Source organism: Lampetra planeri, chromosome 33, assembly GCF_965212315.1.
Source record: "Lampetra planeri chromosome 33, kcLamPlan1.2.h2, whole genome shotgun sequence".
Taxonomy (NCBI): Eukaryota; Metazoa; Chordata; class Hyperoartia; order Petromyzontiformes; family Petromyzontidae; genus Lampetra; species Lampetra planeri.
Genome location: NC_136139.1, coordinates 5279445 through 5296240, shown reverse-complemented (window position 1 = coordinate 5296240; position 16796 = coordinate 5279445). Strand labels below are relative to the sequence as shown.

General features: G+C 49.5%; 1 protein-coding gene across 1 annotated transcript; it reads left to right on the top strand.

Moving 5' to 3' along the window:
* The first annotated feature begins 522 nt into the window (after nt 1–522).
* Nucleotides 523–13070, top strand: PRPH2 (peripherin 2). The gene is made up of 3 exons (XM_078609850.1): nt 523–2092; nt 11334–11580; nt 12788–13070. Exons 1-3 carry the CDS (start codon nt 1509–1511, stop codon nt 13067–13069), a joined length of 1113 nt encoding a protein of 370 aa, XP_078465976.1. The 5' UTR covers nt 523–1508; the 3' UTR covers nt 13070.
* Nucleotides 13071–16796: the final 3726 nt, after the last annotated feature.

Here is a 16796-nt window from a genome sequence, read left to right as displayed (position 1 = left end):
GGCCTTACCTAGTAAAATGAAAACAAATAAGTTTCTTTGAGTAGTTTCAGTTAGGTGATGAGTGGCCACCTTACACCGTGGTTGTGAGCAGAGGAATGGGTTCATGGGAAGGGGGGGGTCCGTCTCATTCACTCTAATGCGATTGGGATGATGCGAATTAGGAGGAAGCGTTTATCGGCGTGGATTAATCGAGGTGGGGGGGGGGTGGGGGGCGAGTTGGTTGGAGTCGGGGCGGGAGTGGTGGCGCTGATGGTGGGCGGTGGGGGAAGTAATCGGCTCTGGTGAGGTGTAGGACAGAGGAGAAGCCACGCAGAGCTCGCCAGACCGACCACCCGTCACAAATTCGCCGACAGCGCAACAAACAAACAACAAAATCCGCCACGACTTTTTACCAGCGGGGAGCGCCTTCGACTCGTCCGCGAACTCGCGCGCGTGCGCTCCGTTTCGCCGTTTGCGCGACTCGGTCTCGACATCAGCGTCGTCGTCGTCGCAAACGTCGTCGTTCATTGACGAGGGAGCTGCGGTTGGCCTTAATCTCCTTTCGGAGGCACTTGACGTGAAATCGAGAGAAAGAGCGAGAGAAAGGGACGTCGATTAATCGAAAGCGAGACGTGAGAGGGGATCGATAAGGCGGGCAGAGTGCGGCGGGCTTGTCGATAGACGTGGCGGAGATTGGGAAAGGGAGGATTTCGTTGACGTACAGAGCGTGAAGGGGGGACTGGAGGTCATCAAGTAATAAACACAGACGGTGAGATACGTCGACGGCAAAGCCTACAGGCACAGAAGTGACACAGTGAGGCATTTGCACTCAGTCAGCTAGACAGGGAGACACACAGTTGTGACACAGACACACGCCTAAGACATATTTGTAGACATCAAGAAGCACAGTGCGACAGAAAGTATCAGACACAGCGAAGCACACCGACTGTGTTGTGACACACGGGCATCGTGATGCGCAGAGAGGCAGTCACACAGCGAGGCAGTGACACAGTGACACACACACAGTGACACAGTAACACACACACAGTGACACACACAGTGACACAGCGAGGCAGTGACACAGTGACACACACACAGTGACACAGCGAGGCAGTGACACAGTGGCACACACAGTGACACACACACAGTGACACAGTAACACACACACAGTGACACACACACAGTGACACAGTAACACACACACAGTGACACACACACAGTGACACAGCGAGGCAGTGACACAGTGACACACACACAGTGACACAGCGAGGCAGTGACACAGTGACACACACACAGTGACACTCTTTTACACACACAAGGTAAAGACAAATATCCCCCATATAGCCTTAGCGGACTTTTTTGGGCCAAGTGCTGTTATCGAACACAAAAACAAAGATCCCCCGCATAGCGCTAACATACTTTCGGGGCAAGTGCTGTTAGCGAACACGCGCACACACACAAGAGTGACACACACACACACACACAAGAGTGACACACAGTGACACACGGGGTGACACGCACACGGGCGGATGGCGATCCTCCGCCTAAAGTTCACGCGGCAGACGAGAGACAAGCTGGCGCAGGCTCTCTGGGCACTCAACTGGGTGTCCGTGGTGGCCGGCATCGTGCTCTTCGCCCTGGGGCTTTCGTTCAAGATCGAGCTGAAGAAGAGAGCCGAGGTGATGGAGCACAGAAACAGCGTCCAGTCGCTGCCCAACTTCCTGCTCGTGGTGGGAATCGTGGCGTGCGCCATCAACCTCCTGGGCGGCAAGATCTGCCACGACTGCGCCGACGCGACTCGCTTCACCCGCTGGCGGATCTACCTCCTGCCCTACATCGTGGGCACCTTCTTCTTCACGTTCGTCATTCTCCTGGGCGCACTCATGTGCCTCATGGTCCGCTCGGACCTCGAAGAGGCCTTCCACCACGGGCTGCGCAACGGCATGAGGTTCTACAAGGACACGGACACGCCGGGCAGGTGCTTCCTCAAGCGGACCATCGACCTCCTCCAGATGGACTTCCGCTGCTGCGGCAACAACGGCTTCAGAGACTGGTTCGAGATGCAGTGGATGAGCGCACGATACCTGGACCCCAACTCCAAGGACGTCATGGAGTGAGTGATGGAGAGATACATTATTGGGTGGTGCTGCTGCTGCTGCAGCTGACAGTAGTGCACAAGCACAGCTAACGAAAGAGCTCGACACATTTGTCAAGAATACGGTGGCCTTAAAAGGGAAAAAGTATAGAAGGTGACGTTTTGGGCAACGGCCCTGATTCCGAGTGCATTCAATAAAATTAGATGTGCTTGTGAAGAAGGGCCATGGCCCAAAACGTTGGATTATATATACTTTTCCTTTTAGAGCCGTACTTATTGACAGATGATAGATCCACGTGGTGTCTGCTGTGTCCGTGTGTGTCTTGTTAACCGCTCATCCAATAATGAACATGTGACTAAATGTCAAATGTTATCAAGCCAGTTGCCCTCTTGCTCAAATGGACATGGAAGCGATGGTCGCCGCTTGTTTACAGCCCTGAGACAGAGGTCGGAAATTCCACACTCCCATGGCAGCGGCGAGTTCTCTCTATTGGACACCCACTGTTTGTCTTCGATGCTTTATTAAAACTCCCGCTCCGCGAGGTACAACTGACGGCCCCTGTAAGTCCAGTGTGCTCACCATCACGTCACGTGACGACAGCGCCTCACTTTTAATTGGAATGTATTGAACTTCTAGCCGTACCGTACGTAGCCAAGCTTGCTAATCGGAGGTGCGAATGTGTTTAATGCCAGGACGTAAATGATGATGGGTCACCAGCACAAAGCTCACCCCATCGTGGGATTCCCAGAGAGAGGGGTCCCATCGTGTCACCGTCATTCTCAATCCTGCGCGCCGGTTCACTTTGTGTCTGCCGTGATCAGAGGTAGTGGTCGGTAACCTTTCGGCTCCGGTAGCGGCATTCGGCTCTTTCAGGACTGACTTGGCCTCTTCGTGACGTTGTTTATTAAAGGACCGCCGTCTCGTACTCACCACGTGGTATTGCGGCTCTTGCAATATTGAGGGTTTTTTTTTTTTACCGAACTCCTGACCATGATAAACAACACAGACGATGATCATGACGACGTCTGCCTGAAGCAGATCCATCTGCGCAGATGAAGCAACAATTCTTGGTCGGCACTGAAGGTTTAGACGAGAGAGAGATACTGTATATATATCTCAAGTGAGGGGCTTCAGAATGCCAAGTCTTTAACGGGTCTTGATGTACACCTTGGTTTAACCGACAACCAACTTAACAAACACGGCGACGCCAGACACAAACTCAGCACACTGTGAACGCAGCCCGTGAAGTGCATCAAGACGTTTGTGAAGTGTGTGCCATTGTGTTTTGGTGCGTCTACGTGTCATCATTGTGTGTACGTATATATGTGAGAGCGGTGGTGGAGTGGTTAGTGACAATTGGGCCTCCCCTAGGTTGACTCAGCCTCAAATGAGTACCTTGTGTGATGTGTAAACATCGCCATTAGGGAGACAAAGGCGACTGGGCGTGGTGTTGTCAACCCACCCCCTCGTGTGCCGTGCCGGCCTTCGTAGGTGCTCGCTAACAGCACTTGCCCCAATAGTCTGTTATGGCTATCGGGGGGATCTTTATTTTTGTAGTTGTTAGCGCGCTGCGCTACGGACACACCACACCAGCTACTAAGTTATGGCTGAGTCGCCCTAGGGGAGGCCCAGGACCAGTTCAGAATCGAACTCGGGTCGCAGGGTTCATAGCGCAACGCGGTAACCACTGCACTATCGCTCCCCACACCAATCAGTCTGCCACATCATCCCCCCATACACAGTTGCGGCCTTAATAGGTGCTCACTAACAGCACTCTACCATGGAGTGTCCAGTATATGGAAATCCAGGGGATGTGTGTTGGGATTGCATCTGCTGAGTGTGCACTTGCACAGGGCTCCAATGTGTTTATGGTCCAGACAAGAGTGTCCGTCTGTATCTCTGTCTTTGCATACGTCTTTGTGCGGGTCTTTGTCTGTCTCTGTGTGTGTGTGTGCGTCTCTCTCCACACCGAAGGATCGTAACCTTTTCGTGGTGGTGGGGTTAGTGTGTTCCAATGACCCTCAGAGCTATGTCTCCTGGAGTCTTGTACTCATGGTAGGGTCTCCCTTGGCGAACAGGTCTGGGTGGAGAGGTTCCAGACAAATATCGAGCCCTTCGGAGCTGCAGTGGGCCCCAGAGGTGCGGTGAGCAGGCCCACGTTATGTGGACACGCCCTGGCATCGGCCAACCACTGTCCCGCTGCCTTGTGGGTACGTCTGGGAAGACGAAGGGTCGGAGAGCTCACCCTGAGAGAAGTGTAATGTGCTGGCGGCGTGCGACAGGCGGTCCTCCGATAGACTGGAGCTCCGGCAGCCTCCTGCAGAAGTAAGGTGGTGCTGGTGGTCTTGAAATTTCTCCTTACCACTGAAATCCATTCCTCCACAGTGAAGAAGTGATGTAGGACAAGCTCATTCCCCCCCATCAATCTAAATAATTTCAGCGCACAGGTATCCACTACCGCTCTTTATGAGTTCCGTCTAAGATTTCCTGCACCATGAAAGTCTACTGGCGATGGAGTGCTTGGTGATGGGGGTAGGACTGAATGATCCAGAAGCTCCGAACTATGCCCCATGCACGGTAGCGGTTCAGGGCTATTGGTCGTCAGCAGCTGGGATTTGAGTGGCAGTTGCTCCTGGCAGACCCCTGTGTATCTGATAAGCCTCATTTAGGAGCCACACTGTTCACCCCGAATGGTGAAACGCCTAGAAAATGTGGCCTAAACATTGCCCTCTATAACTCTGCTGGATAGGCTGCCGCACCTATCAGGACATTCCGCTAAGCGGTCGAAAACAATACAAGAAACATGTCCCTTGACGACTTGCAACATGGAACATAAGAACTCTCTTGGACTCCAGCTGTGGCACCGACAGACCCGAACGAAGGACTGCACTCATTGCAGCAGAGCTGAAGCGATGTAACATCAACATCGCTGCTCTGAGTGAGACCAGGCTCCTGGGGGAAGGGTCGCTCAGGGAGGAAGAAGGAGGGCTACAGCCTCTTCTGGAAGGGATACCCGCCAGAAGGTCAACATCTGCATGGTGTGGGCATTGCCATGAAGAACTTCCTCCTGCCAAATCTCACAGAAACACCAACTGGCATAAGCTAAAGGCATACGTCGCTCCGCATTCTCCTCGTTGACAAGCAGCATGCCATTCTTTTCAGTGCTTATACACCAACTTTGCCATCAGAAGATGAAGCAAAAGACTGCTTTTATGAGATACTGGACGAGGCCCTCCAAAGTTGGGTGACTTCAACACAAGTGTGGAGAGATTGGGAGATATAAAGTGGTGTGGTAGGACATCACGGCGTTGGCCATGCTAATGCAAATGGATTGAGACTGCTAAGCCATTGTGCTGAACATGAGCTCACCATCACCAATAGCATGTTCCAAATGAAAAACAGTTACAAAACCTCCTGGACCCACCCACGGCCAAAGCACTGGCACCTCCTAGATTATATGACTGTCAGGCGCACTGATGTCAGGGATGTCCTCAGTACACGAGCCATGACAGGAGCGAAGTGCTGGACGGATCATCGGATGATCTTCGCCAAGCTCAGAATGAAAGTTCGCCCAGCCGTCTGCCTCAAGACGTCCACCAAATAAGGCTGCACTCTACTCGACTTGAGGAAACAGAGGCGCGAAACATCCGAATCCGCTCTCTAGCAGAACGCTGAGACTCTTCTGGGTGCGGAGGGTTCGATTGATGACAAGTGGTCCTCCCTTAGTTCTATGAGTCATCAGCCCACTCTGTCGGCTACAGCAGCAAGAAGCACCAGGACTGGTTCGATGAAAACTCCAAATACATCTCCACCCTACTTGACAGTGTGCACAAAGCGCATAAAGACGCACTCAACAACCCCACTTCTGAGGCCCTCAAAAAGCAATGGCAGGACCAGAGGAGGAATGCACAGAATGTTCTACAACACCTGCAAAATGAGTGGTGGATCTCCAAAGCACAGGACATACAATCTTACGCGGACAGATATATGCACAACTTTTATGATGCCGTGAAGACCACCCACGGCCGAAGAAGTTGCTCTCTTTGTCCCCTCAAACGTGCAGATGGGTCCACTCTCAAAAAGGACCAAACTAAGAAAGCCCAGAGTTGGGGTGAACATTTTGGAGTCCTCTTAAACCAGCCAAAACCAGTTGACTACTCAGTCCTGGAGGAGCTCCCGACACTGCCCACCATCCAGAGCCTTGATCTTCCACATACCTTTTCTGAAGTTTGCACCGCCATCAAATTGCTGAAGAACAACAAGACACCTGGAACCGATTCCATCCCTGCTGATATCCTGAAATAGGGGGGCTATATCTGCACCAGAGCAGTTCACCTGTTCACCTCTGAGATATGGAGGCAAGAGAGCATCCCCCATCAATGTAGGGATGCAAACATTGTCACCATATACAAAAACAAGGGGGACAAATTCACCTGCAGCAACAGCAGGGGCATATCCCTCCTTGCCGTTGCTGCCAAAGTCCTGGCGAAGGTCATGCTTCATAGACTCATTGACACCATCACTGAAGACTTGCTACCAGAGCCCCAGTGCGGTTTCAGAAAGAACAAGCACAATGGACATGATCTTCACTGCACGCCAACTGCAGGAAAAGTGCCGTGAACAGAAGCAAGACCTGTTCATGGCCTTTGTGGACCTCTCCAAAGCCTTTGACACAGTACACTGTGAACTTTTATGGAAGGTCCTCCTGCAGTATGGCTGCCCCGGGAAGTTTGTGAACATCTTTCGTGAGTTCCAGGAGGGGAAGATAGCCAGAGTAACAGTTGGAGGTCAGGAGTCTGAATCCTTGGAGTAGGCACTGGTGTGAGGCAAGGTTGTGTGATTGCGCCAGTCCTATCCAATGTCTCCCTCCTATGTGTCACAACACTTCTGCACAAGGACATGGAAATGGAGAGTGGGGTGACCCTGGACTTCAGGTTGGATGGGAATCTTTTCAACATCAGGAGGCTCCAAGCGGCAACAAAGTTTTCATATGAATGTGTACTTGAGCTCCAGTATGTGGATGACTGTGCTCTTGTGGCACATACCCCAGAATCTCTACAGGCCAACTTCGCAGGAGCTGCGAGGGCATACAGCAGAATAGGGCTGTCTGTTAATATCCCAAAAACAGAAGTCCTATGTCAGTGGTCATCTGAGCCTCCACCTGATCCATCCGCATTCTTCATCTCAGACTCCTCACTTGCTATTGTTCCACACTTTAAAAACCTCGGAAGCATCCTCTCGAAATACTGCAACATCGACCAGGACATCCAGCACCGGATCAAGCAAGCCTCATCCTCCTTTGGACGACTCAGGAGGAAGGTTTTCAATAACAGTCACCTTTACAGTACACCAGGCAGTGTGCGTTTTTACACTGCTCTATTTATCGTGAAACGTGGACAGTTTACAGCCGATGCCTAAATCAACTTGAGTCCTTTCATATCAAATGCCTCCAACGCATTTGGAAAGTGACCTGACAGGACCGTGTTCCACACTCTGAGATCTTACAAAAAACCAGATTGCAGGAGCATTCAGGCGAACATCACACACCACTAGCTGAGATGGCTCGGCCATGCCATCCCAATGCCGGAGGACCGCCTGCCACGAAAGATGATGTACGGACAGCTAAAACTGGCCTGTCGCTCTGCAGGTGGGCCGAAAAGACTGCTTAAGGATCAGTTGAAGACCTCACTTAAAAAGTGTGGGATAGACGCTGCCTCCCTTGAGGCTGTTCCTGCTGACCGTTCCACCTGGCGGCGCAGCCTCTGCTATCAAGGAGTGCAGTTGCCTGAGGAACAAAATGGCCGAACGTCACCTGGCGAAGCGACAGAGGAGACATACGACCATGGCTTCACTGGCCTCAATGGAACAGGCCTTAGTGCTCTGCCTGTGGCAGACAGTATGCATCACGCATCGGACCATACAGCCATCAGAGAACCCACAAGATGTAATGGAAGTCATCATCGGATGCAATGGACTACCTTGCCATATACCTCGGAGATCTCTAAATCTCTATGTGTTTCTGTTTCTCTCTCTTGTCTTTATCTTCATCTCTGCCAATGCTTCCCCTTCCACTTGTCCGTACAGGACCCCAAGTAGACTTCTGAGACACATGCGTACGTGTGTGCCTTTAATAGGTGCTCGCTAATACAGTAGTCATCCCCCCTCCGATCATCAATCGAGGTAATAATGGAGAACCATTGCATTTCATTTTGTTTGCGAAGCGGTGTTGAACTGGATTTCGTCTTCGCCTACAATGTCAGTGACCTGGGTTCATAAAATGTGACACTGGTCCAAGGTTTGGCTACTCATACCAATGCTACTCAAAACATTGATTCAAAAGACCAATCACCTTATAGACTTACACATTCGTTTGCCAATTGTGATATCGCCGTCATGTCGTGAGTTGGAGAGAAATGTTTATCGTATGGCAGTCAACCTGATCTTTTCTCTTTAATTCTGAGAGTTGTAATTAATTTAGACAAATGAAGTACAACTTGTTTATATGATTTGAGAAGTAATGTTAATCACGGGTGGTGGCTGAAACCCCGATTTGAACCCCAGGATCTCAGCGATGTACCGCTCCGGGCTCTGACCCCTGAACCCTGATCCTCCCAGCCACCTCCTATTCGTTAATTCAATTCCCCACATTCAACCTGGGCAGCACACATCAGAATGTGCGCATTGTAGTCCTTCGCAAAGTAAACCGTGGACCCGAGTGCGTTCCTCTCCTGCTTAAAATGCATCCGAGCGGTCTCCTGTGCGCAAATTAGCACGTGGTGGTGCTTACCTAACCCGTTTGCAGCCCTAATACCTCTTGTATTAGCTATCACACGAGGACGATACTCGAGCAGTTGATTTACAGGCCCTCGAACCCGATCAGCCGTTTCCGTTCCACCTTTGCATGTTCCACCGCGGGGGGCAGCCCCTCGACATCGTGGAGGGTTGTGTTTGTAGTGGCAGCTCCCGAGTCGAGGGGTGGCATGAGAACCAATACACCGTGCCAAATCCGCGTGCCAAATCGACCACCGGCACACAGCAGTCCAATAAGCCCTGATCTAAGGAGATCTGTCTGATTGAACGGGAGCGGAGGGGGGTGGGGGCGATGTAGGAGTGTAACTGGTTTGTAGTGGAGACGTAAGACGGTCTGATCCAAGTCCCTGGGCTTCCTGCCACCGCTGAGTTATGAGCCGATTGGACACCGTTTTTTTGACGGCCCTACGTCAATGATAGCAAGTCCATAATCCTAGGGCAGGATTCGAGTATATCCATGCATAGTAAAACCACCGGTTAAGTCAAGGGCAGGGTCAGAGGGCAGTATATTTAAACATACATTCGCCATCCGTGTGTTCGAATCTATGACTTTTCAGTGTACATTTTGGTATGAATGGGCAGGGTTTAAAGAGTTGATGTTCAAAGTAGGGTCAGGGATGAGACACACTCGATACACACACACACACAAAAACCTTACACTCTCAAATATATACACAATCACATAACACACCTCATACACATCTCCCACACCCATGCACATGCTTCACAGATAAACCTCACATTCAAATGCACACATGCACCACGTACAACACACACAGCTCATGCACATCCATACATACGCATCTCACACCTCACGCTCAAACATGCACACACCTGACCTGCACACATCTTGCCCACAGACACTCACACACATCGAACAACCCACACACTCTCAAACCTCACAGACACACCACTCTGCCTCTCACACGCCCTAAACACTCACCACCCGATACATCACATACAGCTCTCTAACATTCTAGATTTGAAGCTTTCGTGACTGCAAGGATTCATACTCTTAGGTTTTGTCGGTAAAGTCACGTAGGTAAAAAATAAAAAATAAATTAAAATTAATAAAAGTAAAATAAAAATCACGACTTTTCGGAGACAACACAAGCTTCCGTCTTCAGGTGGAACCGTCACAGCACGCTTGCTGTATCAAGTAAAAGAGTTTACTTGATACCGTCAAAGCACGCTTGCTGTATCAAGTAAAAGAGTTTACTTGATACAGCAATCGTGCTGTGACGAAGCTTGTGTTGCCTCCGAAACGTCGTGATTTTTATTTTACTTTTATTAATTTTAATTACATTTTTATTTTTTACCTACGTGACTTTACCGAAAAAACCTAAGAGTATAGCTCTCTAACACACACGGACACGTCATCCACACACCTCACACACAGCTGCTCTTTTCACCACCAAGTGGCAGAGACGTCGCTTCAGCACGAGTGCCAGGCTAGGCCAGCCTGGCACACGCACAGGGTTTTAGATGTTAACCTCCTGAGAATGACCGACAGATGCACCACCTGCACTCCCCACTGTTGCTGGCTCACTTCGTTTTAGGCACCCAGCACTCTGTTCATTGTTGTGAGCATAGCTGATCCACCTTCCTCTGTTGGTGAGGGTGACTGCCTCCAGCTGCCCAGTATCATATTTCACGAATCTCCTCCACAGAGGCAGAGCTCTAGACAGCGCTGTTTCCAGTCTTTGGCCTCGGCTACAGGTCCTCCCGTTATCGCTTCAGCTCATATCGTTTCTGAGTCCGTGCCGTGCCCATGCGGCCGCTTCCATACAGCCACTCAGAAGGTGCTTGAGCGTGTGGTGGCCGGGCATGCGAGCTACATGACCTCGCCACTGCATCCTCGGCAGCCAGAGGAGATCACCAATGGGAGTGTGTCCAGCCAGATCATCCCATGATCTGTGAGCTCCTCGCACAAGCCGTACATATTCTGTGGAATATTTCGTTTTGCGACTCAGGTCTCAATTTCAAAAAAATACTGTATATAGTAGTGGCAACTAGCTTTGGCGATAGCTTTGGCATCAGCTTGCCACTGAAACTAAGAACAGGGGACCCCATCCTTGTACCACTTTTGATTATTGTCTTAATGGCAGAATAACATATTAATACGTAAATAAACATGTGATATTGATGATGATGATCACTCCATTAAGGGAATTTACCTTGTGTCCAGGTCAGGTCATGTTTTCTCAACAACAACAAATCCGTTCGTTGGGAAATTCTTTTGCCGGTTTTTGGTAAATTGTTGATCCTTGTGCCACTCAGGTGATTGTTTTTTGGCGTGAGGGGAGTTAAAAAAAGACAAACACCTAAAAAATATAACGAGTGGCATGACAACTCTCACCTCCGTTGTGTTTTTTTTATTCCGATTATATTTACGGACTGACTGACCGACCGACCCTCGCCCACCCATTCCACCCCTCGCCCCGACAGCCGCCTCAAGAGCAACGTGGACGGCAAGTACCTGGTGGACGGCGTCCCCTTCAGCTGCTGCAACCCCAGCTCGCCGCGGCCCTGCATCCAGCACAGCGTCACCAACAACTCGGCGCACTACAACTACGACTACCTGACCGAGGAGCTCAACCTGTGGATGCGGGGCTGCCGTGACGCACTGCTCGAGCACTTCTCGGCCTTCGTCCACGCCATCGCCACCGTGGGCGTCCTCGTCTGGCTCTTCGAGGTAAATCCTACAACAACAACAACAGTTTAACACGTAGCAGGCTTTCGCGACCAATATTATTCATAATCAACGTTTTTGGGTTTAGATCGCGTTATTTATAAATGTGTCGTAACCCTCCACCACCCGACACGGCCAATCAGTAAAAAAGTGTCACGTTGACAAAAGACAAATAGTTCACTGCTTTAGCCCACCGGTGTGTTGAAGCGTGAAACCACAACATTTACAATTTGAGTACACCCACCCCGTGGTTTCACGCTTCAACAAACCGGTGGGCTAAAGCAGTGAACTAATTTGTCTTTTGTCAACGTGACACTTTTTTACTGATTGGCCGTGTCGGGTGGTGGAGGGTTACGACACATTTATAAATATCGCGATCTAAACCCAAAAACGTTGATTATGAACAACAACAACAACAACAAAACGAAAGCTATTCAACTTTTTAATTTTACTTGAACAGTTTTAGGGCCTCGTTGAGGTGCTATGTGGCAATTTTTTCAGGAGCGACCTGGCTTGACGATGTGGATGATATCATCATCATCGTCATCGTTGTCGTGTGGACATTTATAGCAGCAGAAAAGGAAAAAAAACGCATAGAGACCCATAGAGATACCCATAGAGACCCATACTCATGGAGACCCATAAAGACCCATGTTCCTAGAGACACATAGACACCCACAGAGACCCACAGAGACCCAGTGGACACCTACGGAGCGATCTGCCCATGGATCGTGATGATGATGATAAAATAAAATAAACTCACCTGTAGACTCACATGTATAATAGCGCGTGTGCACACGGGTGAGAATTCCAGGTGATCATGCCAGGTGTGCAGGCATGGATGATCAACCCAGTGGGCTCACCCGTGCACATTCTGTGTGCGTGTGCGCGCTCACGGCGCGGAAATTAAGCGGTTAGCGCTACGCTGTGCTACACACCCGGTGACCCGAGTTCGATTCCCGCTCACGGCCAACACCTGTCCTGGGCTTCCCCTAGGTCGACTCAGCCTCAAATGAGTACCTGTTGCGGTGTGTAAACATCATCACCGGGGAGACAAAAGCGACCGGGCATGGTGCTGGCCACCCACCCCGTCGTGTGCCACAGTGCCGGCCTGCATTCGGTGCTACTCGCTTAACAGCACTTGCCCCAACAGTCTGTTACAGGCTACACGGGGGATCTTTGTCTTCGTTTGTCACCGGCGCGTGCGCAGCTCTCGGTCCTCGTGGGAGTCCGCTACCTGCAGACGTCGATGATGAACGCCACCCCGCCGAGCGAGGAGGGCGTGCAGGACCAGAACGAGGTGTGCGAAGGCTGGCTCCTGGAGAACAGCATCCTGGAGACGGCTCGGAGCAACCTCAACATCATCAAGAACCTGGGCAAGTCGAACCAGGTGAACGCCGACGACGACGAAGGCAACGCCTCGGCACCCCCCGCCGACTACGGACCCGGCGGGACGCTCCCGACGACCATCCTGCCAGGGGAGAAAGCGTGAGAAGGAGGTTCGTGTGGTGGAGTTGAATTTTTAATTGGGGGGTGGGGGGGGAAGGGGTGAGGGGCGTGGGGTTGGGGGGGGTCAGAGTCACCGCCGCCGCTAGGAAGCGCAGTAAATGCCAGGCAATGAAAGGATGGGCACAAGTTTAAAGGGGCGAGGTTGTTGTAGCGGGGTTGCCACCTGTGCCGCAGAGGTCGCAACCGGGTACCCGTACCATACCCGATACCCGGCTACCCGTACCCGGCCGGGTACGGGTACCCGTTTTCGACCTTGGTGCGGCCGGGTACGGGTAGGCCGTGAGTCACTGGTGAGTAACCGTTTGTCACTCATTTCGGGTAGGGTACGGGTAGGGAACGGGATCAAAACCCGTTTGCGACCTCTGCTGTGCCGGTTCCCCCCCCCCCTCCCGAGTCGTTCTCCCAGTTGAAGTAGCTGATGCCTTTGGAGATCTGTCAGTCTTCCTGGAACACCCTACCTGGTTGATCCAGAACTTCCAAAGATTGCTACATTTTGCATCCATTTTCTCGGTTGAAATTATGTCTGAGTTGTGTGGAAAACCTCCCCGTAGATGCTGTTCAATCTTGATTAGAAGCTTTCGTGACTGCATGATTTCATACTCTTAGGTTCTTAACTGTTGTTAGCCGAATCTCTCTTTCACCTGAGGACGACCGCTTGTTGTTGCGACCGAAACGTCGTGAGCTATTATATATTTATTTTCCTATCTACGTGACTTTACCGAAAGAAGCCGAGAGTATGAAATCATGCAGTCACGAAAGCTTCTAATCAAGATTTGACACCACTCAAGCCATCGCGTTTCCTGTCTACGAAAGTCTCCCCTCTTGTGGTATTGTGAGATAAGCTTCTTCCCACGAGATGTAGTATTTTTTTGTAACCTCAAGAAGTGGCAACCCTCGGTGTTGGGGTGGCTCGTGGAGCTAATTACTGTGGGTGTAGCGCGGCTCAAGAGACATGCGTTGAATCGTGATGGTTGTTAGAAACAATATTTTAGATTAATAAATATATATATGCAGGTAATATGTCAATGTTATTCGTTTGAGCTCCTAAAATGATCACAACTGTCCAAAAGAGACGGAACAAACCGAGTAGCGATGCGAATTAGATGGAAAGTTTGAGACACTAAAAACGATTGATTCTTAAATGGAATCGTGGCCCCGAATCACGACAATCCAATGTATCACTGGAGGGGTGAAACTAATGAACAATTGATATATATGGTTTGAAAAAAGTATAGAGGTAAGTCAGTTTAACACGTTGTAGGCTTTCGCGGACAATATTATCCATAATAGAGGGGGGTTTTGGGGTTAGATTGCATAAATGTAAATGTGTCGTTAAACCCGCCACCACCCGACACATCCAATTAGTAAAAAATTGTCTCGTAAACAAACCTTGCCATTTCGTTACTAGTTCAGCGCACCGGTGTGTTGGAGAGTAAACTCACACCATGTGAGTTGTGAGTTTACCTTACTATTTGGCCGTGTCGGGTGGTGGCAGGTTTAACGACACATTGATATTTTGGCGATCTAACCCCAAAGAAAAGTTATCATGCATAATATAGGTTTTCAACTTGAAAAGATCAATGGGGCAAGAGCAACGGACCGCACCAACTGAACTCCACGTGTCCACCACTTTGCCATGGACTCCCCGTTTTCAAGTTTTTTTTAATCCTTTATATTAAGTTCACTTGCTTGCTTGCTTGCGCGCTTACGACCGTGCAAATCTTTCGGTCGTGTTTTAACCCACTTCCCGTGATCCAATCGAGCTGACATTTTGCACACAGACTCGTTGTGTGTGACAATGTATTTTCGTGAAATTTTTTTTCCCAAAATGTTACACTTTTTAGGAATTTTTTTTATTTAATCACCAATTGCTTAATGGTGGCAGGCAATCATCTGACCCATAGGTGGCAGCCATCTCAAGCCAGAGGACGAGAGGACTCTAGCCGCCACGCATATAAAGGATTTATAGTGAAAAACTTTGTTTTTACGGGTTTCTTTTTTTTGCGCACACTTTTCATCGTTGGTGTTCACAAGAGCGCCTCCAGTGCAAGACGTGATATTGCGTTAGCAGCGGCGTGAGACCAGGGAGGGAGTGGGGGGGGGGTAAGCTACGGGGAGACAATGGGGTTTGGGGTGCGTGTCGCACTGCAGACCGTACGTTGATAGTCTACACACTGTCCGCTGTTAATGAACGATAGGACGTGAATTGTAAAGTGATGAACACGTGCGTGGTATCTGTTCACTTAGCGCAAGGTACTTTCTTGATGAGTGGCCGGCTGATCGCTTTTTATTGTAGGAGCCCTGTTAAGGGGGGCAGCTGTTTCTGGGAAGTGGGGATGTGGGGTGGGGGGTGCCCTCGATTTTAGGGGGCGGGGCCCTACCTGGGATGAAATATGCACACTACCACCGCCGCTGAGTGGCATCTCTGGTGGGTGCGATGTCGGGGAGTGATGTGTTACTCCTGTAATTAGATTACCCAGGAAGGTGCCAGAAATAGTCTCATTCCTCTGTAGCGTGTAAATCAGATTGTTATAATCAGATCGCTGTTACTAGGCGCGTACTTTTTAAATGTATGTTAATTTACCATATGCTAGTCATTTTTGGAGTTTGCTCTGATTTAGCATGCATCTGTGATATATTTTTTAAAAGATTACTTGTAACAGTTGATTACTTTTTTTCCATTATTCGTAATTTGATACTGATCGAAAACATTATTTTTAAAGGGGGGAAATGATGACGTCAGCATACGAGGACACGCAGCCACTCACAGCACGTGTCAGGCAATTGCTGGGATATCTCAAAACATTGCGGGCAGACTTCTCAATGTTTTGCAGTCGGCGCTGTGAAACGGCTATTGCCTGCCACTTTCTAGCCTGAACATTTTCAGGCAGGCGTACGTGAAATGTAGAGGCAGCGTCAATCCATGTTCAGGCAGTCCACGCCTGAATGATGCATTTCAGGTGAGTGTAGAGACCTCAATGCAAAGTTATCATGTCACGGAAGAGTTCTGATAATTCATGAGGATAATTCAACCGCCGCTTTGAGGTTCACGATACACGTACACGCTGTCTAAATACAAACTGTATTATATTGTATAATCCGAATGAGGGGGAAATTAGAAAGTAATCGTATTCCACGACAAAAAATATATACTGATAACTGTAACGGAATTGGGTTACGTTACTTCTAAAACGTGAATTAATCCATTATTAGCGACTACTTGTCGTTATTTTCCAAAGTAATCCTAATCCCAGGAGCGGGGTACGTGCCGAGTGAATGGGAGGGGTTAGCTTAATGGCATGCCAGACCAAAGGATTAAACTCTCCAGAATTCTAGAACCTGGGTGAAAAAAAAGAATCAAGAATTTGCAAAGAAAAAGTTTTCTAATTGTAATCATTGTTTTTTTTTTACGTTTTAATAATAACGTTTTTTTCATCAGGGTACTGCTGGGGAATTTTTTCCTAATAATTGTTTTTACAGATTATAACTTCTAGAGACAGATTTCAAATCTCTAATATGGCATCACTTTCATTGGGTTTATTAATTCCCCTGATTAATTTTCTATTGGTGTTCCATACATCACACCCATCGCTTTCCGTAACCCATCACTCTCAATAAACCAACCCTCTCCACCGCACATCACTCTCTACAAACCAACACTCCACATCACTCCCCATCACCCACCACTGCCGATACACCATCACTCTCCA

Coding starts and splice junctions, on each gene's coding strand:
- PRPH2 (XM_078609850.1), top strand. CDS start 1,509: ATGGCGATCCTCCGCCTAAAGTTCACGCGGCAGACGAGAGACAAGCTG. Junction 2,093..11,333: donor AACTCCAAGGACGTCATGGA/GTGAGTGATGGA, acceptor TCGCCCCGACAG/CCGCCTCAAGAGCAACGTGG. Junction 11,581..12,787: donor TCCTCGTCTGGCTCTTCGAG/GTAAATCCTACA, acceptor GCGCGTGCGCAG/CTCTCGGTCCTCGTGGGAGT.